General features: G+C 40.1%; 1 protein-coding gene across 9 annotated transcripts in view; it reads left to right on the forward strand.

Annotated features, from left to right (window-relative positions):
• Positions 1 to 27229, forward strand: part of DPF3 (double PHD fingers 3) — a 191807-nt gene that overhangs the window by 100141 nt on the left and 64437 nt on the right. For 4 of the 9 annotated variants that reach the window (XM_040700566.2, XM_025150554.3, NM_204639.3 and 1 more), the window contains 5 exons: positions 15932 to 16039; positions 18630 to 18757; positions 21751 to 21846; positions 22837 to 22875; positions 26447 to 26525. In XM_040700566.2, coding sequence (XP_040556500.1) covers positions 15932 to 16039; positions 18630 to 18757; positions 21751 to 21846; positions 22837 to 22875; positions 26447 to 26525 — 450 coding nt within the window. The remainder of the gene's footprint in view (positions 1 to 15931; positions 16040 to 18629; positions 18758 to 21750; positions 21847 to 22836; positions 22876 to 26446; positions 26526 to 27229) is intronic. The other 5 variants (XM_015286923.4, XM_040700568.2, XM_015286925.4 and 2 more) reach the window with 3 other exon arrangements.

A 27229-nucleotide genomic window follows, 5' to 3' on the forward strand; every position in this document is an offset into this window, starting at 1 on the left:
GATAAGCTATTATCTCTTCCAAGCATCTCAACTTACCTTGTAGAGACTGTGCTTGACTGTAGAAGGTACTATGTTTATCCTGGATAGTGCCAAGTGCCCTCAGCTCTTGCAGATGATGCTCAGCATATCCATGGAGATCAGTGCTCTTTAAGGTGGAGCACTTCACTAAGATAATGTTAAGCTGAAATTAAAAAGCACAGGGCAGAATTAGCATTACTATCATTTATATGATAGCATCTAGAGACTCAAGCAACTTGTTAGACCACTATCCTGGGGATCATTTTGAAGTTGTCATATACTGTCTGCCACACTGTAGCAGTTAATACAGTCCAAATATAAGATATACAAAGAAAGTCCTTCTATTCCAAAATGGAGAAATAAACTACAAAGGAATCTAAATCACTTGTATGAAGATCTAAACAGAGGTCTGTGGGACAGCTGGATATTGAAACTAACAACACAGGAAGAACTCAGCTCTCCTGAGTTCCATACTTATTGATATGTCCGGTGTCGCTCAAAAACATTAGAGCCTAAAGATAATTCAAAACACCAATGAGAATTTCCTTTTAGCATTTTCTTCAGATGGGCCAATTAACATTGACCAATTTCACTTTTGATTTCAACGCTTTTCTACACAGTCACTTGCTGGTTCTTGTTCAGTACTGCCAGACAGCAGTGTTGTTTCCCTGTGAGCTCTGTATGGAAATACACTTTTTTTTTTTAACAAGTTTTGCTGTTATGTAACTTGCGTGGAAACTTCTCTGTGATTAATGGATAAAATTTGCTCGTGTTTTAAGCCCTACCTATGGCCCCTCTTTAAAATCCATGAAGATTGACTTAGGATCAAAACTGGCAGGATAACTCCAGTGCCAAAGTAGAGTACTTCTGTGAAATTTAGATAAGATATTCCTGAAGGGGCCGTAATATCAGAGGAACAGTTGCTCGGGCTTTGGACAGCTTTCTGCAGATCTGACTTTACCAAAGATACTTCTGTGGATAACTGTTTTAGTTCTGTTTTGTTTTAAAATATTACTGTTACTTTTTTTCTGTGGTTCTTATAAACATTTTCTGTGATGAAATCAAAATTTGGGGCAGATGTGACATGAACAGCCAGCAGTTAGGTGCAACTTTTATTCTCTGATGACTTGGTCTAGTTTCCTCATGTAAGGCAGAGTTTCACTGCCTGTTACCAGATGCTGCGTCCTTTGCTGTCTTCCCTCCAAACTCTTGGGATTCAAATGTATTTGGGAATTTGCTTTATATTCAAGTATATCTGCATATATAAGTGTTTTGGCTTTTAACATTACCCTGCCTATCTTTTACAGTATACTCTTCAGTACTTTAAGATATTTTGAGTTTTGGACATTTTTCCTTTTTGCATAGTAATTCCTAACTACACCTGCTAGATATTTCACTGTGATAGGATTGGAAATGGGCTCTGAATGTATCTGCTTCTGTATTCAAGCTTCTGCAGGAGCAGGTGGTGCTGCAGGGCCAGCAGAGGGAGCAGTGAGTAGTGTGCTTTTTGCAAGGACAAGGCCTGACTCTGGTCCACGTACGCTGAAGTGGGTCGGGAGTCACCTCTGCAGAAATGAATGGAACTCACTGCTTGTAAACCTAGGGTAGGAGAGTGACTGAACCTACTGCATGAGTCAACATTTAACACATTTCTTCTCTGGCAGGAATAGGTTGTTTTTAACTCGTTATTTTTTTAGAAATGGGATTTGATTTTGGTAGGGGGTGCCAAAATAACAGTTCTGTGGTGTATTTATGTCAAGCGTTTGGCAGAAATTAAGTGAGATGTCAAATAGCTCAACCTCACAGACTGTGGACAGTGGTGAGGTTCATGTTTGAAGATGCTGCATAACTCATGTCAAAGAATTTTACTGTGTAATTCCCACAGCTATCCTGTAGTTTTTGATAGGAATAGAGTGGATCTCATTTTCACCTACTCCCATCAATGTTTTTGGCACCCCATGTAGAAGTTTTATATTTTTTTTGTGGCAGAGATAGTGGATAAGCATCAGTTCTCACGTGGTGTTACAGTGCACATCTGCACAGTAGCTGTGCTGAATCCTCAGGCTGGATTAACATAGCTGTGTTTTTATCTCTTTGGGACAAACTGAAGATTTACATTATGATACATATATTTTTTTATTAGGGCTAAAATAATATGTTTCAGCATGTGAGAAGGAACATTTATCAACACTGTAGGAATCCCTCCTTAACAGCCCAGCTTTTCTCCTGATCATTTCTTTAGCAAATTGGGAACCTGTCATGTCAACTGGGTGGGGGAAATTCATTGTTTACCACCTCTGGCTTTTACTTATACCAAGGTAAATATTGATTTCTGCTGGGCCTTTTTTTTTTTTTTGACTTCTTATCCAGCAAAGTACCTGAGCATTGTCCTCGATTTAAGTAGGTGTTTATTCATCAGATAAGCCTGCAGCTTACAGATGAGTCCATCAATGCCACAGATAAAAACAGTAGGCTCCAATTCTCCACTAATCTTGCCTTCAGATTGTTCACAGCAGGACATGGCACCACAGGAAAGAGCTGCTGCTCTGTGACCTTTACACATTGAGCTATGATTAAGGTTAGAAAAAATAACTTTCTGTCACCAAGACAAAACACATCAATGTGGGACCTTCTTGTGAATCTGCTCCTTCCTTTTATACATACATATAACCAGACTCTATTCCATCTCATCAACCACCCTTTAGTGCTTCCAACAGTTTGGACTTTTGGCAATCTGCATCTCTGGCCAGATAGTTTGCTTTCCTTTTGTCATGTGGCACCAAGAAAATCAGAGAACCTATTTCTTTCTGCATGTATTCACTGACATGGAATCATAATGAGGAAGTCCTGCAGAGAAATATCTTTGTCCCACTGCCAATCTGCACTGGAGGTGCCAACCTCCTCATTTGAAGTTCTGCCACACGACCCCATACTTATATCGCCACTACACCGTACAGCGCAAAGGGCAGTGGAATATCTCTTTAATATCTCATTTTCTCTCTGTTTTTCAGCATCTAAAACTGAGGTCCTAAAAACATCTGTCTGATTTGTCTTTTTCAGAGAAGTGCATAACAGGTAGCTAATAAATCTTTTTAGAGAGCTTGGGAGGAGTAGGGGAGATCCTTAAATAAAAAGGAATGTCTGAATAAAGTCTACCACTGACCAAGCCATTAAAGTGCCATTAAATAAGCATTTTGGCCAACAGCATGTAGCCTTGCACAGCTGGTCTGAAAGTGTACCAGTGCCGGTGCAAAACCTGGGCGTATGTGTACTATGATAGCCAAGACAACAAGTAATTTGTTACATGTCCATTTATACAAATAAAGAGACTCAGTGTAGGTGAGTTGTTGTGTCAGTTTTCATAAGGCTGGCTGAGCAGCTTAAACCTTAGAAAGTTATCTCAAGTTTTGTGCAGTTTAACTCTTCCTGCTTCACTTTGGCCACTGGCAACTTGGCCTTCTGTACTCCTTGTGTGACTGCTATGGTTGAGGTAACTTCTGACTTCTCTCTCAGTTCATGTATTGTCCTTGTTGAGCATTGTCGTGTATACTAAAATGCAAGCTAATTTAGCTCAGTAGGTTTAAGGATGAAATTGAATGTATATTCCCCTCAAATGGGATTTCATGATTTTGCAGGTATAAAACAGACTCATTTCTAGAAAAGCAAGTAATATTCTATAAATAGTCCAGTCAAGAAAACAAAAACATTACTGCTTCTCCACTCTGCTCTTACACTACTAAAGTTTGCAGGATTAACTCTGTGTAAATAGTTTCTCTTTCAGTTGTGGGATCTGGAACAGGTCACTGCAAGTATTTTATATGCACAATTTTATCGTGAGAACTGTGTTGGTTAGCTAAGATTGCTCACATGAATCACCTGGGTTTACTCTTGGTTCTTGTGTGGCTCAGCTAGTTTGCATAATTAGGAGAAAGCTGCTTGCAAAAGCCACTGGGCTTTGGAACCTCTCTGGATTTTGATCAAAAGCCTATTGAAGCCAGACCCCTCTGGCTCTAGCAGCTAGTGGTTAGGCTAAGGCAGAAGTAGCAACTAAATGAGATAAAGCAATTTTGGAAACTGTTAAATCTTTGTCTTTCTGAGTCTTGTCCCTGAGAATGAGAATGTAGACTGCACACAGTGACCCCACACAAGGCTGTTGTGAGTTCAGAAGCCTGGCAGCCACTTAAAGGTGATTTTTCCACTGGCGTGTAGTCTCAGCTGTGTTTTTAATGTATTTGTGAAAATGGAGTTAGGTGACTTTGGAGTCAGGCTGTTTTGAAAATGATTTGGGGCAACTAGATTACTGTAGCAGGCCATTAAACTGAAGGAGTGAGTCGTGTGATGAACTCACAGCCTCTGCAGTGTGACTGGTGTGAGGAAAGCTTGGAGGCAACTGAGATGACATTGGCTTGAGATATCCCAGACTGCTTGTGCGGGTGCTTACGTGTGGTCCTATCCCCTTTCCTGTGTTATCCAGTCCATTGTTTTGTTCTTCCACTGTTCTTGGCTACTCTGTGTTTGACCTACATCGGGCTGCTAGGAAGCGTCTTTGTGAAGAGGTTTTTCAGCGTGTGCCTCCTAAGCTGCCAAAGCCTGACTGTAAATGCAATGTCTCTAGGAGATGTTATTCCTACTGGAGAGATAAAATGCTGTGGGGTTTATCCCCTTGCTATGAGGTTAACATTGGTGTCTTTAAGTAACCATTAGAATTATTAATTTCTGAAATAAATGCCTTTTAACCTTAAAAAGGGGGAATTGTCGGTGAGCTTAGGATAAGATTATACTCTTTGAGAAAAGGTGGCTTTGAAAAAATGTCAGTGCTCTTTGAGCAGGTGCTGGGGGCAAGACATGGGTTGCCAAAGCAGTCCCCTCTGGGGCTGTGAGGACCCTGGGGAAGTGCCCAGTAATGATACCTGGGGAACTACTGCTACCAGTGGTTTTGTTTCACTCATGGCACAGATCAACTGCTTTCCAGCAAAGTGGAGGGACAGTGGGAAGCTGTCCTGTGGCAAGCTTGCAGCTAGAGCTGAACCTGAGCAGCTTTGCCAGCAAACTTCCTGGCACTTTTCTTGCCAGTACAAATTCCTTAAAAACAGTAAGCTGTGTTGGCAAAGGGACTTTTGTGAAACGCAAGAATAGTTCAGATGCGTGTACTGGACACTAGATCCTATGAAATGTGTATCCTCTATTGAATGTGTAGCATCTATTTTGTGCATTTGTGTGAATAATCCTTGGAGTTCTTTGATAATCACGTGAACAGGGCTTTATAGGATCAAGTCCCTGCAGCTTAGTCTTCTAAGATGCCAAGCTGTCTAACTCCAGATGAGGAAAGCACCTGAGCTTGGGCTTTAAGAACATGAGTGATCTTTTTGTAATTAATGGGACTTACCACATGCTTAAAATCAAATCTACACGTAGAAGAATTGTTTGGACCAGACTTCCAGGTTTGGTACTGAGCATCTTGCAAGATAGAGCCCCATAAAATCGCTGGGCTACTAGATTTACCTCTTAATAGAATGTGTGCACTGTTTTACTTAAGAAAATACTTAAAAATAAACACCATAGAATGTCACTGCATTCAAAATACGACTTTTAAAAAAGTTTTCTTCGATTTTATTGTTCTCCTGGCACATAGCACATTAAATTGTTTTGTAGTCTGAAATATTATAAAAGGTCTAGCAGGTGATATTTTTCTGGTGTGTATATAAAGTGAAGAGCAATGAATGTTAATATAAAGTCCAGTGTGAGATCTTACAACCCAAGGTTTACAGATTTGCTGAGAGTAGAATGAAAAGCGTGGTGGTGCCCTCTCCCTCATCCCTGCACCTTCCACCACCCTCCCTGGTGGATGTTTTGTCTGTTACTCCCATTCTCTGGGGTAAACATTTTGCACCCTTGCAATTGTCAAGGTATTAAGAGTGTTTTTACTGGATTTCAAATCGTTTCTGTATTCCCTGTGTTTTGTATTTGATTGTCTAATAAACTACAGGTATTGTATGCTTCAGAATTCAGACACTGCTGGCATTTGCCACGGAATTTGTTCCCAACAATAATCTCCTTGGTGGAGAGAGAGTTGATGCAGTGTACATTTGGAGTAAAGTGCAGAACAGATATATATGGCTTTTCTGTGCGACGTCTTCCAGACCAGAGATCTCACTTAGGTTGCACTTGGAGCACGATTTCCCCTTAAACTAACAAGATGATTTAAGGCCAGGACCTTAGCTGCTGTAGCTGAATACAGCTCCATTAAAGTCTATAGCGAGAGGCAATTTACATCAGCTAGGGCTGTGGTTCTTGATGTAGGAGAAAGGATGAAAACTTCACTTATGGTGGACTTCTGAATGTGTGTAATTACCTTGAGGAAGTATGGGATAGATTTCTTAGGAACACGTATGACCATGATTAAAAACCTATGCATGTCCTGCAGAGCTGTAGAGAAAATTCTTTTATTGTTGGCCTAAAGTAAAAAGCATTGCATGAAGGAATAAAAAACAAATTTTCAAAACTGAAGCATACAGTTAGTGCTAAAAGTACATTTAAGCACTACGCAAGTGGCTCATTTCTTTGTATTTTTAAGAGATGCTGAATGCCTTTATATTGTCATGATTAGCTTTGTGAAATGTCAGTGAATGACGGTTACAGATATATGCTACGCTGACAGAGTGAAGTTCATAGCTGTAGGAATTTCTGCAGTGATGCTGAGTTTGTAAATGATGCTGTGGGTACATCTGCCATGTAATGCTCAGTGCCTAAGTGAGATAGCAGCGTGGCAGGAGAACTGGAAACACAGAGGCTGTATCTGTGAGCAATGCTATAGACCAATACAGTATCAGCAAACAAAGATACTATTAACTAAATAGAAAGAGTCAGGATTAAGCGCTTTGTGCCTCTGAAGCTGCTATAGTAGGGATGGCACTATAAATATACTTACAGTATATTCTTCTGGGGAGCTTTCTTTTAATGTCTGAATGGGGAAAAAAAAAATAAGAAAAAAATAGCCCTCTGCTGAAGATAAAGCCTCAAGTACATCTGAACTCTCAGCAAGTGCTACAGATGGAACCAGAGTGCATCCAACTTTTTTGTTTTGCCTTTCAATCCTGAATCTTAATTAGTTCCCTACTGCTTTAGTACATGCACAACATTCTAATAGTCATAAGGACCTACTCCAATCCACACTGCCATTTCCACAATTCACTCTTTCATACCAGTAGCTCCCCCCACCCCCCATTTTAGAAATAGCGTAAAGAAAACTAAATAGCCTAGCATGTAGCTGTAGATTGATGAGGTTGTCACACCATTCTCTTCACCATTTTCTTCCACCCTGCACTGTTCTCTAATAGATGGATGATTGCTGGGGGGGGAGAGAGTTAGCAAATCCCACAGCCAGATGTTCAGGGATGGACAGAGCGACCTTCTCCAGGAACCCAGGAGTATAACTGTGTCCTTCTGAGGAATAAGGACACTCAGGTGCCTCTGGCTGCCTGTGTTTATCTCTCTTTTCAAAAGGAGCACGAATGGGCTCAGCATGGCTGCAAGGATGGATGTTTCTCAGAGCATCGGGGAAATGACCAGTCATCCGTCTCTTCACTGTGGAGTCTGCCTGCAGCCATCAATCTTGTAGCCCAGCACGGCAGCTCCTTTGGCTTAGTTTGGTTCAATGTTAGATGAACAAAGGGAAATGAAAGCTGAGCAGGGGAAAGGAGAGGAGAGCAACTATTCTCTATTTCACTTTATTTTCCCTTGGTATGCCTCTCTCTCCTACTTCCCCATTATCATCTATTCTTGCTGTATTTTGTAAGCTGTGGAAAATGGCCAAGAATGTATGTTTTTAGGATCCAGGAGCTTGCAGCATTTTTTTTTTTTTGTTAGCAGAATGGAGAAAGGAGAGAAATATTTGAAAAGGGATAATTCAAGGCCCAGAGCCTTCATTTTTCAGAGTTTTCTGTGGCAGTTTTTAGAACAAGTCTGCCATAGCTTAGCTGCAGTAGGCAAGGACAAGGAACACAATAGCTTTCCTCCATCTTATTTTCTTCCCTTGCCCTTCCTGATTCCTTTTTCAATGCCGCTTTAGTGTTTTCAGATGTGTGCTTCATCTCTTCACCCCCATTCTGTTCAAACAGCAATTGGAAGAGTCACATTATGGGGCTATTTGGAAAACAGTATGTACCCAAGTATATGCCCAAGAGCTGTGCTGGCAGCTCATGTCAGCAAACACTAGTTCACTTGAGCCTAGCCTGCCTGTTACAGCAGTGTTGGGGCTGTGTAAGCTTTGCACAAACTGCCTAAGCTCATCCAGCACCTGTAATTCATGCTGTGAAACTAGAGGTCATGACAATATCTTCATTGCAGTTGGTAGGCAACCTATCGTAATCAAAAACATTCTGATACGTTTGCTTATGAACTTAGCACTGAATTAACTGACTCTAGTACTGAACTCAGATGGGCCACTTTTGCCTGAAATCCTCAGCTGTGATCTACTTCGAACCAGACTGAAAAGAAAGAGGTATTTGAATTCACTGCCTGTGCTGGATTCCCAGAGCTAGGGTCTGGTTTGTTTCCACAGTGGGCTGTAACATGGTTGCTTACTCCATTTTCCCCTAAAATTCCTGCCTCTGGGTATCATAACAGAATGTGTTTAGCTTACTTTATAGAAGGCTTATTTAGAGATAGCGTTGCTCCTGTTAGCACTACCCAGTGTGGTGTATGATTGACGTATTTAATAAATGTGTGATTACATTTACTTCTAATTTTCCTCACTAACCTCAGTGATCTAAGCACCAGGTCTGAAAGAGCCTGGCTCCCCTGCAGAACTGTTGTAGATTTCTCTCTCCTACTTTTATTGTAGGCAAAGAATTGAGATCTTCCAGGCATGCTCAAAGCTTATTAGGAGATTCAAGGCCCAGTGAAGCACTAAGAGCGAGCAAGGGAACTCTGTAAAAGCACGTATTGGACATAGAGATGTGTCTGAGGAGTATTTACCTGCTTCCGATCCAAATATGCCATCTGGAGCAAACAGGCTTATGCCAAGATGGAGAAAATTTATACCATCCTGGGTTTAAAGGACTGCTTTGCAGTTTGTGCTTTTTTTTTCCTTTTTTTTTCTTTTTTTTTCCTTTTTATTCTAAATGAAAAGCATAAATTCTCAAGAAAAACATTTAGTGAAAACCAGTTTCTCCTCCCCACTCCTTGCTTGTGCAGGCTTTATAAGTGGGCACAAGACCTTTGTGAGTGGGGATATTCAGAAAAATCCCATAGCCTTCCTTTCTTATTTTCCTTACAAATCAGATAGCGTCATTTTCTAACTTGTGAATTTAATTGTACTCCTTTCAAATGAATGGTCAGATTTTCTGCTGCTACTCATTTTGCCTGCCTGCAATTTTTGAAAAAGACAAATCTTGTTCATGCTGTCATGAGACAGCCTTCCCCAGATGGCACATTTGTGTCTCGGGATGCCCTCTGGCTGGCCTTTTGGCAGGCATTCCAGTGGCTCTGAAGGTCACCTTGTTTACACCTTGCCTTTTCCCCCTCCCTATTCAGAGTCTTGCTGAGCCTGCAGGCTGGGCTTCACCATCTGCATTTTCTCTGGTGCCATTAATCTTCCTGTTTACCATTCTGTTATTAATTCTAGAGTTCACCTTTTTGTCTAAACGTTTTATAGGCCTCTTGGAATTCCTTGCCTTTTTTTGTGGCAACAGATCTGAGCATCACAGTAGATGATTTGCTTTGTTCTTTTCCATTTCTGAAGGGATCCCTACTAGAATCCCATGTTATTTTTCTATTGTAAGCTTTCCTTATAATAACATTTTTCAATTATATATCTTGATCTGTCAGATGCGTCTAACCATATGAGTAAATACTATCCTCATTCTTTGGAAACCATGAATTGGCCACTGAGTGGAAGTAGTTCAGTGTTTTTCTTGGTTAGAAAAAAACAAGTGTTTAAACCTGGTTTTGTGAGAACCTGGGAGAACACCTTGCCTTTTTGATGCATTTTATTTGAATGTATGAATACCTCTGAATATTAAACAAGTCTACCAAATCCTAGAGGATAGATGAAAACTATCTCCTCTTGACAGATAACAGCAACACGGAGGGTACCTTTGTTAGGCTCGAGATCACTTAGGAGGACAGCAGCAGTTACAAGGGTATCATCTAAAATTGTTGTTTCCTATTCCTCGCTAAAATAATTGGTCACTTTGCTGTTGCCTTTCTGTTCCTCAGTGGTGTTTATGCAGGTTTGGCATTTAGTGAGCTGTGGGTGCTGAAGGAGCTCTGCAGGCACAAATGCAGTACCAGGGCCAGGACACTTGTAGTCTAGCTGAGCAGCACTAATAAACCCTGCTGCATCCATGCTGATGCCTTCAAGCTTCTTGAGTGTTTCTGCCTGCTCCCTAGCACTTTGGGCTTTAGAAGGGCCTCGTTAACTGAGCTGCAGCATCCCATGAGCATATGGACTCAGGTAGGGCTGAGCTCTGCACTCAGGCAAATAACCCCCTGCAATTCCACGTAGGAGAAAGTGCAGTGAAGGCTCCTAGGAATATTGCAGGAGTCAGATTGGCTTTGGCAGGTTTATCAGCTCTGGTTTAATGCCGGCTCTGCTAGGCCCAGTCTGAATTAATTGGGATGCGTGTGCACTGCAGTTGAGAGATAACTGCATTACAGAGATTTATCTGCTACTAAAGGTATCCTCTCCACCATCCTTGATAAGGAAGAGGAGACGCTATGCAAAATGTCACAGAATTTGTAGCAAGGTTAAGGTATGGCTGTTCTTATGTACGGTTTATGTATGAGGCTAGATGCAGTGCTGTCACGTACAGAAATGGTGCTGTTGGTTGCAGCAGAGGCCCACTCCCTGTTAGTATCTGCAGGCTGCGCGTTGTGGGAGTGGCTGATAGCTCTCTTGGTAGTGGACAATAAATTTCTGGTTCTTCTGGTGGATCAAAAGGCCAAAGACCCATCCATCTGTGTGAGTCTACCTGTACAACTACTGGCAGATAGCTTGACCAGGTTGTTCAATTACTCCATAATAGGCCAGAAGCCATGTAAGGGTGGTGCAAAGCCTGGAAGGATAGGTTATATACTCAGGAACCTTCTGTAAATTGCAGCAGTTATCCAGCGTCTGTCACCCAATACTATCTACAGTGTTTGCTTGTTCTGATTCTGCTGAAGTCCTGGCTTTGTCTGAGTCCATCTAGAGCCCAAATACAAGAGCAACTATGAACACAAGTGAGTGCTATAATAATGTTACTGAAAGGAGATATTCTTTTACAGTTTGAACCTTGAGGGTAGTTATTTGATACAGCATTTAGTCTGATATTGTAATTTGGCAGTCTTTGAAAAGCAGGTACAGTATATTAAATGTGACAATGATTTATATGTTTGCTGAGAAATAAATCTGTAAAGAACTTCTAAGAGACAAGCAACAAGAGGGCTGTTTTTTATTTTATTGTGAGATTTTATAGAGGCATTCTAGTCTGCCAAAGAAATACAGCTGCTTGTAAAGTCCACATTTTGATGATGGGTTAAACTAAACAATACTTAACCTTATGTTTGAGGGCCTCTGCTCTTTTTTTGCAGTTTTATTTCTCCCTCCTGTTGTGTCGCAGTGCCCTGAGGCATATTTTAGCTAGGGGTTGATAGAGTTTTTCTGTCTTTCTGATTTTAAAATTCAAAGCTATCCTCTGATTTTTCTGCAGTTTATGCTCAGGCTGAAGAAAGTGTATGGTCTCCCCAAATCATATCTTCCTCTGTCTTCTTCCACCTCTTTTCTTTCTCTCCCTGCCCCATTCCCCCAACTTACCACGTGAGCAGCAGCTTTGAAGTAAGAGGTGCTATGGATTTTTCATTCTCCCAGTGTTCCCTACATCACACCACAGTAATCTCTAAAATTCACAACAAGTGTTAATAAGATTAATTTTAAAGCAGTATAGAATCCCATGGTTTTAGTATGTTGCACCATGTGGGTACAGAGCTGAGCTGAGCTCTGCCCATAAAGAGAATTTTCACTTAATGGAGGATAGTCCTCCAAACTATTCTTTCCACTCCAAATGACTGATATCTGAGGAAACAGATACTTGTTTTCAAGTAGTCTTGTTTCTAAAATGTTTATTTTTCTACTTGACCTGATTCTCATTCTCACTCTGGCACCATTTACCTTGTGATTGCAACAGCACGCATGAGGTTTGAAGGTGGAGTTGGAGGGAGAGTTGAAGGGGTTAAGGGAGCAGCCTTACAATCTCTAGTCCAGTCATGGCTTTATTGTATCTGTCTTGGATTAAAAATAAAGCAAATCTGATGTTTGCAAGTATCTAGGGGCATTTGTTTGGCTTTAGAGACCCATCATGAGAAGCTGTGTCAGCAGCAGTCCAGTTTTAGGAAAGGCTGGAGTGGCTGGAGGTCCTATGGGTCGGGCTTGGAGAGGACTGGAAGTGTAGAGCTGACACTGGAAAGTTTGCTACAGATAGGTGCAGTGACACTGGGAGAACAGGCTGAGATGGCAGGGATCGTGAAAAGCCAGGATTAGAGCATAAAGGCACTGGCTTCTAGCATCTGCCCCTGGGCTAGCAGGTGATGGTGCAGTGAAAGTAGAGTTTTGGAGAGCTGTTGGAGGAATGGAGACCAGTAATGTGGTGGCAGAGGCATGCTTAAGGGCAAGGCTTGCAGCGTCCTGTCTTTAGTGTGTACCTGGTCTGGTTCTGGTCACTGCTTTGAAAGCATCCATTCCAAAGACAGTAACAAATCACTGTACTGGCCGTGAATGTAACAAGCAAGCAAACAAACATGCTGAGGAGAGTCTGGTTGTGCCCATACTGAAAAGCTGCAAAATCCAGCTATTCAATGTAAAGCATTGTCTCCTCATTCTCTCTTAAGGGATTCTGTCCCCCCTGCCCCCACCCTTTGCACTCTAACGCTATATTTCTGCTTTGGAGATGTGGAGATGAGCATATGATGGATGGATGGATGGATGCTGCTAGTCTGGGTTTTTCACCACCATTTCCCCTGGGGCACTCTGTCTGCTGGCAGAGAGCACCATCCCAAAAGATGGTATCTTTTGCAAACTCGACAGCTAACAGACAGCTTCTCTCTCTGCATATTTCCCAAAAGAAGAGCAGGCTTAATCTGGTTTTTATATGGCATATTTCATTATAATCTTTTTGACTTCCCATGTTCCCACTACACCATCATAAATAAAATGCTGGGGGTGGGAACAGCAGAGATGCTGAGGCTTCACACTCTTGTGACACTGATAGATTCTCATTTTAAACTGTCATGGGATTTAATTGCTTGCTGAGCCACTGCGCTGCACTTTCAAACACATCCTGCCACATCCTCTTAATGAGCTTAGTGGCTGCATTTGCTCAGCAGTAGTTCTGTTTGCTGTGAATTAGGTGGTTTTTTAGACCACCTATATGATTTTAAAGAGCCAGTGGTTCTTAAGGTAATATCTTTGGGTTTGTCCATCTTAAACAGCACTTCATGGACTCCTAATATATCGTTTCCTCTGGCACTTTTTATGTTCCAAAAAAACAGCACCAAGAAACAAACACACAAAAAATCTATGTGCAAAGTCAGTGTTTGTCTAAGAGGGTTTTTGGAAGCTGGATTGCTTTGGTTTGCATAGTAGCTGTCTCTGGCATGATAGATCATGCTGGAACTCACCCAATAAGTATCTCTGTTCCCAATTAGAACTGGAAATGGAGCTGCTTAGGAGTGCACAGAGATGATGGCTTGGGTGGCAGCTGCTACTGTGGAGATGGAAATGATCCATTGTAAAACAAATACATTATGCTGTATAGAAAAAGGGATGGTTGTTTTTAATTTATTTTTCAAAGAGACACTGAAAAGTTGCTTAGCTCCAATGCATCTTAAACCGAATTTAACACATTTAAGGTCAGGCATGTACTGCTACTTTGGTGAACCAAAACTTGAAAAAGCCCACCATTTTGTAGGATTTGTGGAAACGTGATTCTTTTGGATGTGGCATCTCCATAGAAAACAGTTATTGGAATGATGCTGGCATGGGTGCTTGCTCAGATTCTACCACTGCAGCCTATTGATCTTGATAAATAGAGAGGTTGTTGCACTGGGCCGGTAAGCAAAAACAACCATGTTAATTTAATCACCATGGAAAGGACTCTGCCAAGTTAAGAAAGATAAATTTTAATTATTGGTCATACATACTTGCATTGTACTATATGCACAACATTTAGCTGTAACACCAATAATACCTTGGTTTATTTTAATAGGAAGAAGTTTTAAATGACATTTTCGTTTTCATTGATGAATTTTGTTGATATACTCTTCTATTTTGCTTAGTTCTGGCTTTCAATGCATGCTGTTCCCCACATCTCCTACACTAACTAGATGCTATTGTATTTGCAATACTAATCAAAAGGGAACTTAACTACAAACTGTCTTAAAATTATTATATTAAAAAAGAGTAAGCTTTTAGTTATGTGGCTTTTACTAGCAGTTACTACTTGTTATAAAGATTATGTTCTATGAAATTGCTATGTCTGAAGAAGAGCTTGTGATACAAACTAGGAGTTACAATAGAAAGAATTTAGAACAATTAGTGAGTAGCAAATGTTATTACCTATATTTAAAGAGGATTTGGATGTGATTCAAGAATTTAAAGAGCCATAAATTCTACATGAACACTGGAGAAATTGATTGAAACAGTAATTAGGTGTAAGCAGTGAAGCACCTGGGAAATGATGATATAGGAGGTTCTGCCTGAATTTTTTCCTCCCAAAGGAAAATTGTATTTCACCACTCTTAAAATTCTCCACATGATATGTGAAGGATTAGCAGATAAGGAGGTTGACAATTTACTTAGACTTTCTGAAGACCTTTGGTCTTCCCCAAAGATAAACAATGCATTGTCTTGGATCAAAACTTTTAGAATAAAATAAAGCAAATGAATTTGCTTTAGAATAAAATGAAGCAAAGAATTTTACAGAAAAAAAAAGAAAAAAAGCTAACAGCCGGTGCATCAAGGTTTGGTGTTTGTTCCAGTGTTGTGTAACGTAGCAATGAAACATTTGGAGAGAGAGATTGAGTGGTTAAGTACAAAAATTTGTGCATAGTACAAAGCTGTCTGGAGCAATCGTGGCCAGGGGAGGTGTCCTGTGTGAGGGCCTCTTAGAGGGGATCAAAATGTTCTTTGAGAATGAGCAGTGGGATGGATATTTCAATTTGCATTTGAAGTATCACCTACTGGAAGTTCTTGTCCCTGTTACAAAATTTCTAATTATGCCTATCATGCAGCCCTGGATGCTGTTGAGGCAGTGGGCACCACCTGAGAGAGAATGCTGTGGACAATGTAAAGAACAGTTTAATGCATTTGTTTTAGTGGAGGATGTGGCTTCATCTAAATGTATTAGGTGTGGTATCGGTCCATTTTGATGAGATTTTTGAAGAATGAGAGAAAGTTCAGAAAGATCTGGCATGACAAAGTCAAACGGAAAAACTCTGATGGCAGGGTAATAGAAAAGATTGCGACTGTTTGTCTTTGAAAGGAAAGAAGTGGACAGAAATGACAAAAAATTTTGGTCAGAAACTTCTATTTTTCCCTATTTTATAGCAAGAACAAAGGGACAGACACTAAATAGAAATACTTCTTTCAAACTGTAGTTCAGCTGTTGAACTCACTCTGGTAGGAAGGCATTGAGGACAAAAGTGCATCAAAATTCAGAAAAGGATGAGCTATTCTGTGTATTTCCAAAGGAGCTAGATGTAGGATAACTGGAAGTGATATTGCATTTATCCCTCAGGTCAGACCTATTAGATAGCATTGAACTATTTGTCTAGGTTAACTGAACCATCTTTTAGATTTTTGGACACTTTTATCTGTGAGGATTCAATAAATGTTTTGGAAATATATTTTCTTGACTTCATTATTGTCTCCCTTTAGAGACTAGCCATCTTCCAGGAAAGACTGAATTCATTACAGAAACAGAATTCATTACAAAGATGTCTGTGGACCTTCGTAGGTTCTTAAGCTGTAAACTTTACACTTCAGGTAAGGTAGTTTGCCATTTCCCACTTTCTAGAGCTGCTTAGGAATGAAAATGGCCCGTAGAAGCTACTGGCAGAGAAGGAAATGAAAAAAAATTGAGTAGCTGTTAGCTCAGTGGGTAGGTAGGACGTAACTGTCCTTTTCCCAAGATTTCCTCCTTGCTATTTAGTTCTTGGATACTGAATCTCTCCATCAATAAACTAGGTATAAAAGCATTACCTTACACTACCTTGTCAATGGAATGTTAAATTTAATAATTGGAAAACGCTCTGAGATTTTTTGGATGAAAATCTTCCTGGTGTGATGCTGCTGGAAAGTAGCAGAGCCACACTAAATAAACATGCTTTTTTAAAAACAGTTGCCCTTTTCTGACCTTAAAGTCTACTTTTTTCCCATGAATGTTCAATATTTCTGGAACAAACAGGAAATACTTCTACTTTCATATATGTTTTACTTTTCCCCACCCTTTATTGCTCATTCCCTTTACGAATGCATTTGTTTGCTGGGTTTATCAGAGATAGGCATAGCTTGTCACAGTGAAGACACATTTGTTACTGCTTCCCTTGAGCTTGCTTGAAGCTTCTTCTCCTGCTGAAAATATGATTACTTGTTGGATTTTGCAGACCTTCAAGGTTCACAAAACAAAACAAGTGCCCTTTTGTACCTAGGTGCAGAACTTTGTGACCAGCCTAGCCCATGGCCAGAGATTGTGGAGGTTCCTCAGTGACTTGAGGTTCAAGTGTTGTGACTTGCATGTACATCAAGTCGAAAGTCCTTTCTTCTATTGAAATGTTTGGATTTAGCATCCAGAGGGACGTAGCAGGAGTTCATAGATGGAATTTTAGTCTCTATGATTCTCCACTGACTTGTCTTCTCTCTAGCCCAAATAAGGGAAAAGTTGGAGAAGGTGGCATAGTAGGGGAGGATGTGCAGAGCTTAATGCTAGAAACAGAGGCCTGATTGGATAGGCCTCCTTGTGATGAGAGGGGTCAATAGAAATAACCCCCTCCCATTGTGTGGACTGTCCTGGGAGTTTCCTCTGAAAATCCCAGTGGTTTGAATTTTCTGCATGGTTTGTACTCAGCCTCTCCCTCCATGAATAGAATAGCTTTTGCTGGAATTTTCTGTGGTTATTGGCTGAACAGTGTTCACTCACTTCTGAAAACTTGAGCAAGCATGTTCTGGAAGCACTGGTCGGGGACCCTGAATAGTTTACGGGCTTAGAGGTTTTTACGTAAAGGGCAAACATATTCCTGGGACACAATTGCCCTCAGGAAACAGATTACAATTTACTGTCACAGGTGGAAGTGTTCATTCATTATTTGGATTGCAGGAGTGATGTGGGGTATTATAAACACATGAATTTATGTCCTACACAGTTTACAACTTGTGGTGATAGAAAAGCAGGCCAGCCTCAAGCAGATTGGGAAACACAATACAGTCCTATAAGATGAAAAGTGAACAGAACTGTGAAATCAGGACACCAGATGCTGTTTTGTAAGCATCAATTCTATACATTACTGCTTGGTACACCTATTGTTCAAGAGGAAGAAATTAATTTTAGAAGGGAGGGAGAACTTGAGAAATCCATGCTTTGGCATTGTCAGGTAAAGAGACGTTCAGGATATCTTCCTGCTATAGGATTGCTCTGAATGAACACCTACACAAGTAGGGTAGAAGCCAAGATCTGCAAGGAAAATGTAATTCTTCCCTGGGTGTATTTTAACACCTTGCTAAAATTAACATGCTATATTTGCCTGTCTGCTGCACCATCTCATAATCTAGTGACAGAATTCTGAAGGGGATTTATGCTCTGTACCTTCACTTGGCATGGCAAGTTGCATCAAGCTTCCTCATGAACGCTCTTTATCATTTGAAGTCCCATGCCTCAGGCCTGCCCCTGAGCCACCCGTTAGTTCTTAATGCAGTGGCTGAGGTTCATCCAGCTACACGGGCTAGATTCTGCGCTTGTAACTGTTTGCTGGTGGTTCTTCATTTGTACAGTCCCATTTAGAACAAACTGAAGATTTTATCTAGTAAAAAATGGGAGTCAATATTCAATGAAAATTCAGGGCAAAAATTCCGTTTAGTTGTTTTGTTTGTTTTTGAATTGGCCACACATAGTAGGTTTCCACTTCCCTATGTGTGGAACAAGCCCTTTTGTAAGAAAATGCTGCTTGTAGCTGTTCCGTATCAACTCTGCCAGATGCTAAATTGCATGAAACTACTTCTCCACTTCAAAAGATCAGATCTTCATATTTGTTATTTCGGTGTCTTGGAAAGACTTGTTTTTGTTCTTTAATTGAAACAGGGAGTTTACATTAGGGAAAAGAATTTTTTTCCTCCTTTTATTTCCTCTTGATGTATTATGTCTGGCCTTCTTGTCCTGTAAGCAAACACAGATCTTCAAAACATATCAGATTTTCAACAAGATAGAAATGAATCCTATGAGGGAATCCTCAGAGATTTGGAGAACTCTCCTTCAAGATAGAAGTAAGCTGGAGGGTTTGTCAGTCTTCTGCTTGTTGGCTCTGTCCTTCCACTTGTGAGCTGCCTGGGGAGATACATGAGGTTGGTGTTTTTTGTTTTTCAGAAGTTGATCTGCCTCTGAAAAAGGATGGCTTCACATCAGAAAGTACAACACTGGAGGCCTTGCTACGTGGAGAGGGAATAGAGAAAAAGATGGACACTAAAGAAGAAGACCCTATACAAGAAATTCAGGTAAAGGAGATACTTGTGATGACCTGATAGCAGTGCTGAATTTTATGATTTGTCTCTAAGCATAGCAGATTTTGTCCTGTCGCAGAATAGTTCATCTGTTGATAGTTGTGTCATCCTACTGTCAGAATGTTATCAAACCATTGTGCTACATTGTGACGCTCAAAATGAACTGAGGATCTCACTCTCCTGTCACAAACATCTCAGTCGCTTGGCTGTGTTCTGCTCAGCTTATGCGTTGCAATTTACAGCAGCATGAGACAATTGCATACAGAATGGACAAGCAGAGATGGGTCTCAACCATAAACCAAATTTTAGTGTCTCAGACTTAGAATGAGTTTGAACATGGGTTTGAAGTTGTATTTGCAGCAGTTGACTGTAAAAAAAACAAAACAAAAAACCCTGAAAAAAACAAATACTGTTTTTTTTTGTTTGTTTTCAGTTATACTGAGAATCCTTCCAGAAATATTTAAGCAAAATAAATAATTAAATACACTCTAATGTTCATTATCTCAGTTATTATTAGTGATGACAAATATTGCCTCTTTACATGCATTATGATTTGAAAGTTATAGGAGTATTCGTTGAGATTTCATTTCATCTTTTAACAATATAAAAAGTAGAAACGCATTTCTTGGTCTGTCACAGAAGGAATGCAGCTAATGTAAAGGGTTCTTAAGGGCCTCCCACTTCACATAGGCATCTTAAATTGCTAGGAAAGCAGGCTTCTCCTATGGGAACAGCAGCAAATATTTGGTGATGGTAAAACACCATTGTGCTACGAGTCTCTACTTATGATGTTTAGAGAGAACCATTAGCAATATGTCTATCTTGATCATTTTGGCTGAGATACAAGACGTTGCATCTATACCTAAAACTAGTAAAAATTTGAGTAGGCAAACCCATGCCAAATAAAACAGAAATGTGCAGGCTTCAAATCGATATTATTTGGAGATGAGTCCTACTGATCTGTTTACTAGTGTTGCACTGAACATGTAATGGCAGCAAAATTAGGTCTCCTATTCCCAGTAACACAGATAAAGAAGCATCATCAGAGAGGAAGCATCCCATGTACAGCTGGTATTTAACAGAGTAGAGGATTTTGTCCTGCCGTAAATTAGTATTGAATGTAGGTCTCTATCATTTGCTGGAGAAGACTTAGAATAACCTTTTGACCATGTATCAGAAAGGCTAAACCCTTTCTGTTGGGAACTCAAGTGATTATCCTGGCAGTGTCATCAAATTTGCACATGGTTACTTATTCTCCATGTCTTAAATTGATGCTGGAATTTAAAATGAAGTAAGTGGTTTGTAGCATTCTTCTTAACTTCTCCTGCGTAGTATTATGAGTATAAACTAGCTCCTTCTTGCCCCGAATACAATATGGTGTCAGCCTTCTCTTTTTTTTTTTCTTTTTGAGATAATTTAAGGCATGAAGCACAGTGAAAATATAGATTCATATCAGTAGGTTTGCATATTTTCTTACGTAGCACTAGTCTATTCATGCACAGCATTTTCCAAGTGCTGTAGTTATCTAAGACCAAGTTGTAGGTAATTGCATGAATTTTAAAGAAATATTTTATATATGTAGAACTGGAACTTGTTCAACTGTTCCACCTACTAACGTTTAGTGGCCAAGTATTATGGGAATTTAGATTTCATGATGGTCTAATCTTATTAATAGCTTCCATGGATTTAAAAATAAAAGGAGCAGAAACCAGATGAAGAGTTGATCCTCAACTGTGTTGAAAGAACTATTTGTCATTTTAAAAAAGGCACTGTCTTATAATAGTCTTAAAAATTTAGCTGATAAAATGAGAATAAACTTGTACGGCTGGTCTTCCAAGCACAGGCTTTTTCTTAAAGTTTCTCTTATAGTCTTTCCCACAAATTCGGAATTCAGCGTTTGAGATTTGTAGGAAGAAAACAAAACCACTGTGATTTGCTCCTATGTTCTCCCTGTTTTGGGTCCCAAATAGCTGTTAGCTAGAAATTATGTGGAAGTGACAAAAATAGTAAAAAATTAAAGAAAAGCTGTCCCATCAGTTTAAAGTCATGTATTTGAATCTGAAAATGTAGTTTAGGTGAATGGTGTCATGGCACCCGCATAATGAATGACAAAAGTAGCTCCAGCTCCTATCTTTATTTGCAACAGTGATGCCAGAGGTTGGGGGGGGGGGGGGGGGGGGGTTGTGATGGTTCATCTTGCCATCATCTGTGCTGTGTCCAGTTTGTACATCTTTTGGCCTGGATTTCATTCTGTAGAGGTTATGTCTCAAAAGGTCAAGTTGAAATTCCCTGCCACCGTTATGTGAGATGATGAATTGTTATTGTAATTTTCATTATTATTCCTATGAAATGATCAGTTGAAGTAACTATTGTTCTCATCAGCTTCAATGAGGCCTGCTCTTCCTCAGTATTCATGTGCTGCAAAACCCTTTCTCCAGATTTCACAGTTGTGCCAATGATGTAAGAACTGAAAGATGTTGCTTTCTAGATTCACTGAAGATGCTGGGATATATGGAGGAATTTTCTCTGTTTTTGCTTCCAAGAAGAAAAAAAATCCCCAACAACTGATTTATATCTTGTTAAAGTGCATTCTCAACATTAGAGAAAAACAAAGGCATGAGAAACCAAATTTGAAAAGTCATGAAAACAATTTCCCAGAAAGGGCCTGCATTTGAGCACTCCACTACTTGTGTAGTCTTGGGATATCAGTGCTCAGTGGTGCCACTGTTGTTTTTTAGAGATCTTTTTTCCTTAGTTGACTGATACCACTGGTGTTTTTTAATAAGAACTCCTTGAAGAACTACGGGTGGAAGGGAGAGCAAATTTTGCTTTAGCAGAAGAAATTGGGACTCTGGGATCTAATTTGGCATCATATCATTAATCAAGTGTAATTTAATAACCTGCAGTCTCTATGGTAAAGAGCAGTAGCTGTTTGTATGTGTCATCTTCTTTTCTTTTAACCATTCCTATTTATTGTTCAACCACAGAGGGTTTTAGAAAATGATGAAAATGCAGATGAAGTGAACGAAGAAGAGGATTTGGAAGAAGATATTCCAAAACGAAAGAACAGGCCAAGAGGACGGGTAGGTGCAGTCAAATAGTAAGGAAGGAAGCAAGCTTCTGCTTTCTGGTGTATATTTTTAACATGTGTTGTATATGCAAGGTGTATATCCATGTAGGTAATATTCAGTGATAGTCAGATTTTTTTTTTTTTACTTTATTTTTTGCAAATTATAATGTGAAGAGTAAAAACTTGGGATGAATTATTTATAGTGACTTATTTATAATTTTTATGTGTAATAATTATGGTGACATTCTGCTATTACAATGCTCTTATTCTAAAACAGCATTTACTCATTACAAAAGAAATAATACATTCAATCATGATAGAAAAAAAAATATTAATAAAAGTAACTTGAACTGCATTAATATGTTTTGCAGCTTTCTCCAAGGTAGCACTTTGTGGTTGACATTTTGGCCCTCTTGAACCCTTTGGCAAATCTTCTATTTGCTTAAAATGGGCAATATTATCCTTAGGGGAGTCTGTGTCCCTTCTCTTACCTAAGACATCTTTTCACAATTTCAGCAGGGCGCCAGTAAAGTAATAAAGCCAATGTTTTAAAACTTGGAATCAGCATTTTTAATTGTGGCCCCTGAAGCTAGGCATCTGAATAAAAATGAACATAATTCTCAGAAGCTTCAAGCATTTTCATCTCTCCTTGGTTCCAGTGGATGCTGCAGAGGCACAGGAGCTCTAGAAGTACCTTTTGATGTGTTTGCAGAAGTCAAGCAAGAAGGGCCACATTTTAGACCAAATAAGCAGGATATAATAGCTTTTGAGTAAGAGAGGGACATGAAACCACACTTGAATACTTACAATGTACTTATGCATCAAACCCTCTCTTTTGGTTTCTTCTGTTGTTGTATTGTTTCAGTTTTCTGCTCCTTTTTATTTTGGAGCTTAAATTCTTTAATATAAGATCAAAGCACTTTATTAACTGGATAAGTATATATTTCACCTTCCTTATTCTCAAAATCACCTGAACCAGTTTCTTTCTTTCTTTCTTTCTTAGCCAAAGACACCCACCTGGAAAAAAATTTTCCAGAAAAATGTAAGTTTCAGAAAATTTGTATGAACCAGTAACCAAAATGAGGAGTTAGAATTGATACACGCACATGAGCTTGACTGTAGCTATCAACAAGTATTCAAGGCTAACAAGTATTTTCTAATAAGCTGCTTTCACATAAATTGTGCATGCGGATTAGGGTAAGTGAAGGAGAGTGAGCAGCTATAAAAGATAGCCTACTCAAGAGAAGGAAGTTAACTGTATGCTTATATTCCAGGCCTACACAAACACAGTCCTGAAGTTATTATGTGCAAAGTTCTACTCCCCTGTTCAGGAAACTGTTGGAGAATATCTGTTACTTTCTCTCTCCTGCAGTAGGGAAAGGAGTTGGAGAGTAGGTGTCCTATTCATTTTAAAGCATGTGTTTACAACTTATTTCTGCCCTAGAACTGGCCCCCAATTAAGAACAGGAACAGCAGAATCTCCTGCCTTTTCTGTTGCTAACTAACTCCTGCTCTGCTATTGCCCTGGCTTCATTTGGTGCAAAAAAGAGAAGTTTGAAGAGTGCCAAATACTTTGAGCAATTTTCGTTTTTATTCAATGGCATCAACAGCTAAAGTAAAATGTGGTATGAATTAGGATTGCAAAATTAGGGCCAGATTCCTAGCTGTTGAAAACTGGTAAGCCTGAACTGAAGCCTGAATTACATCTGTTCACGACTGTTTTGTTGCTCTTCAAGCAACCCTTTTCAAGTGTTGGCCTGACCCAGTGTATGGAATCGGGACTGAGGATTTGAAATTAGGCGATATGAAACCTGGGCAGCACTTCGTTTCTGGGAAGGAGGTGGTCAGGGTATTTTTAGAGGATAGAAGAGGGGAAGGATGTCTGTAGGAAACTAGATCTTGCAGAGTGTGGCCTTTGGGGATTCAGAGGAGGAGTGAGGGCTGGCAGCATTGATGGATTAATGCAGCAGATCTACTGCTTTGGACATTCCAATGCCCCTTCCTTTTCCTACAGCATGATTTTATTTTTAATCCTTTACTCCTCCATCTGTCCCTCTGACCACCCTCTCTGGCTGCTTCAGGAGTGCTTCAAGGCTGCTGTGCCGTGGCTCCCAGGCCTCATATGTCTCATAGCTTGTGCTGTGTCCTGTCAGAAAAATGAAGGCAGTCATGGGTGACTGAATTCAACAGACCAAAGTGCCAACAGAAAGCATGTGGCACTCAGTTGAGAGCCTCTGGTGCAGCTGCTAAGTTTGCTACCCCCTCAAAACTGGCCTTGACATCATAGGACCATTAGGAAGGACACTGAAGGCTGAAGGAATGGATTTACGGAAGGAGCTTTTTAGTATCTGTGGCAGGGAGGAAAAATGTGGTAGGAGCTAGGAAGGATGTTTTGCTAGGAGACAGGAGAGGAATGCAATTGCACCTGTACAGACTTACATGCTCCTCAGCTGAATATCCCCTAGAACTTTTTCAAAGGCACTGAATGCGTTTAGGAACCCAGCTCCCAGTGAAAGTCATTGACTTGAAGAAATCTCCCTATGTGTTCAGTGCATGAAAAAGTACACCTGACATGCAGTCATGACATGAATGCTGTACCCTTGCATTTCTGTGGAGAATTGTTTGAAGGGGAATGGCTGGCTGCAGGACTAGCGAAACTCCGAGAAACAACTTTTAAATTGCCATCCTACTCTGAAAGGTGTCGATGTAAAAATGAAACGTCCTTACTCAACGGACCTATTCTCAGTGTGTAGAATCAAAACTACTGACTAATAACAACAACAACAGAAAAGACTTTACAGTTTATTCACAGCTCTGAAAAGCCAATGCAGCCTGGTAGGATAGGGAAATTGGATCCTAATCCAGGTGCCAGAAGAAATATTTATTAGGAGACAATCAATTGTGTCTGTGAAGACTCTCTGATGAGCTGAGGGTTGTACAGGAGCTGCCAGAGACCTAAATTCAGCTTGCAGCACATTTTGCAGTAGTGATTGAAGAAAGAAACTTGCCTCAGATTGATTTCATAGCCCAGAGGGGATTTACAGAGCTGACAGTCAAAGAGAAAAATATTGTAGGCTAGTAAACTGATTTTTAATGTGATATGGTCAGTGAAGTAGCTTCCGCCAAACAATTGTTGCTTGAGTCCTTTTCCAGAGCAGAACTGCTTTTCAGTTCACCCTTACAAATCTCACCTTGCACACGTGTTGATCTGCACAGAGTTCTTTGCAGAAGGCAGAGCTATACTTGTTATACCTAATAGTACATACCCCATCCAGAGACCTGCAAATCCATGTCTTTCTTTCAGGACTGTGTAAAGAGTTAGACCTGAGAAATCCCAAGGAAATAATGTGTGAAGTTTTTCTAAATCCCTGTTTCGATAGACTGTGGTAAGGCTAGTGTAAAACTTCCTTTGTCCTTCTCAAATAGTGCAAGTTCCGTCCCAAATCCATAGAAGAAGGACAGAGACTGCTTAGTATCTAAGGAACTAATATTCTCAGGATTTTACATCTTCTCTGGCTTTACGTGATGAAGCTTTCTTGTTTTCACATGCAGAAGCTTGAAGGATTTGAGTCAGCTGGCCTTGTCTAGGATGAGAGACATCAACAAATTAATGAGAGGAGCACCAAAAACCATTTTGTTGCTGTTAACCAGGAACAGATTAGCTGACAGTATTTCCAAAGGGCTACCTAGCCATCCACCTGCAGATCACTTATTTGCACAAAGATCAAGTCTTAAATTGTTGTCATCTGCAGACAGTACATTAACATTAAAGAATTGAGGGCCTTGTCTCAGTTTCCAGTTGCACATCACAACTATTTCCATTGAACAGATACGAGCTGTCCCCTTGTTGGCATCTCAGCTGAGAAGGGTTAGGAACAAGTGGCTTTGATGCTTGATTCCATTCTTAACCCTTAGAGCTCAGGACAGAGCAGTGTGTGCTGTGGAGAAACAGAGGTTTTCACTTTCCAGGGCTGTCAACTGGCTATGTTTTAGCAACACAGAACTGCAAAGAGGCTTTTCTGGGTAATTCCAGTTCTTTGCTGTTGCAGGTAGCCATATTACCTAATCTTTTTCACTAACTGACTCAATTTTATAGTTAGCCACAGTATCTTTGTCCCAGTTAGAAGGCCCCTTCGAAATGGTGCTTTTGAGATAGATAACCAAACAAAACAACTCCTCACCACCTCTGAAAATGTTAAGGGAGGTAATTTTACCTCTGCTTTATTTGAGGCCTGTTTTCTGGTTAGTTTGAAAGTTATATTTATCCTTTACCACCAGTTCATCTATTAATTCATTTGTGTTCAGTAAGAAAGGTATTTGAACTTTTTAAAAAATGGAAGTGTAATGATACTTGACTGAATATGTGCTGACAGTGACCCACTGCTAAGGATGAACAGTTTGGATTATCTGTGGAGAGGATCTCTGCTGCATTACAAGGTCCATTAACATAGTGCTTATCTTAGGAGTTGAAGGGTCAAACCCACCCTTGATAAACCTGTGTGGAAGCTGAGGGTTTGTTTAGTTTATACTGCACATTTTTCGTAGGAGGGTGAGGGGCACCAGGAGAATTGAGGGGCAGGAGAATAATGTTAACATTTCTCTTGTTCTTGCAGGCTCGTGGTTCTGGAGGTGGCAGGAGACGAAATGATGCTGCCTCCCAGGATGATCATGACAAACCCTATGTTTGTGACAGTAAGTAGCACCTAGACAGCTGACTCCGCTTCCAGCCTGGTTCTGCCAGCTCGGTGCACTCTGGGTTCATCTTTTCTTTTTCAGCAAAGTATTCTGCTGCTCTCTGACTTGCATGTTTGTCACCAGCTACTGCTGCTGCTCTTAGTGGTTTTTTTTGCATGAAGGAAATAAAAGTCCTCACCAAGAATCCACTTCCCTTTGTGCTATAATAAATCATTTCTTCTATTTTCTTTCTCTTTTTCCTTCTCTTTTTCTGACTTCTAGGCTTTCTTCCTCCCCCCTGTGTAAGATTCACCCTCTATTTCTTTCTTTGTTCCAGATAGTTACAAACAAAAGCATAACTCAAAAATCTCTGACAAAGGTATTTCACCCTTGTATCACTTTACATACTTGGTGATTCCTTTCAGTCCTTTGGAAATCTCACTGGGCTAAATTTTGAAGGTCTTACTCTCATCCCTTATTTAGAAAGGACTTCAGTGCCATCATCAGAAGTTGAGCCTTTCTAAGAAAGAAACACAATTAGAATGCTCTGTTTTGATACATATTCCCCTTGAATATAACCATGCTGTTTAACATCTTTCAGTGGGTCTGCAGGTAAAGTAAGGCATTGCCCAAACTTAAAAAGATACCAGAGTCCTATATATGAAGGAGTCCAATATTTGGTACACAATGCTTTTTTTTTAATTATTATTATCTAGTCCTTG

Source organism: Gallus gallus, chromosome 5, assembly GCF_016699485.2.
Source record: "Gallus gallus isolate bGalGal1 chromosome 5, bGalGal1.mat.broiler.GRCg7b, whole genome shotgun sequence".
Lineage (NCBI taxonomy): Eukaryota > Metazoa > Chordata > Aves > Galliformes > Phasianidae > Gallus > Gallus gallus.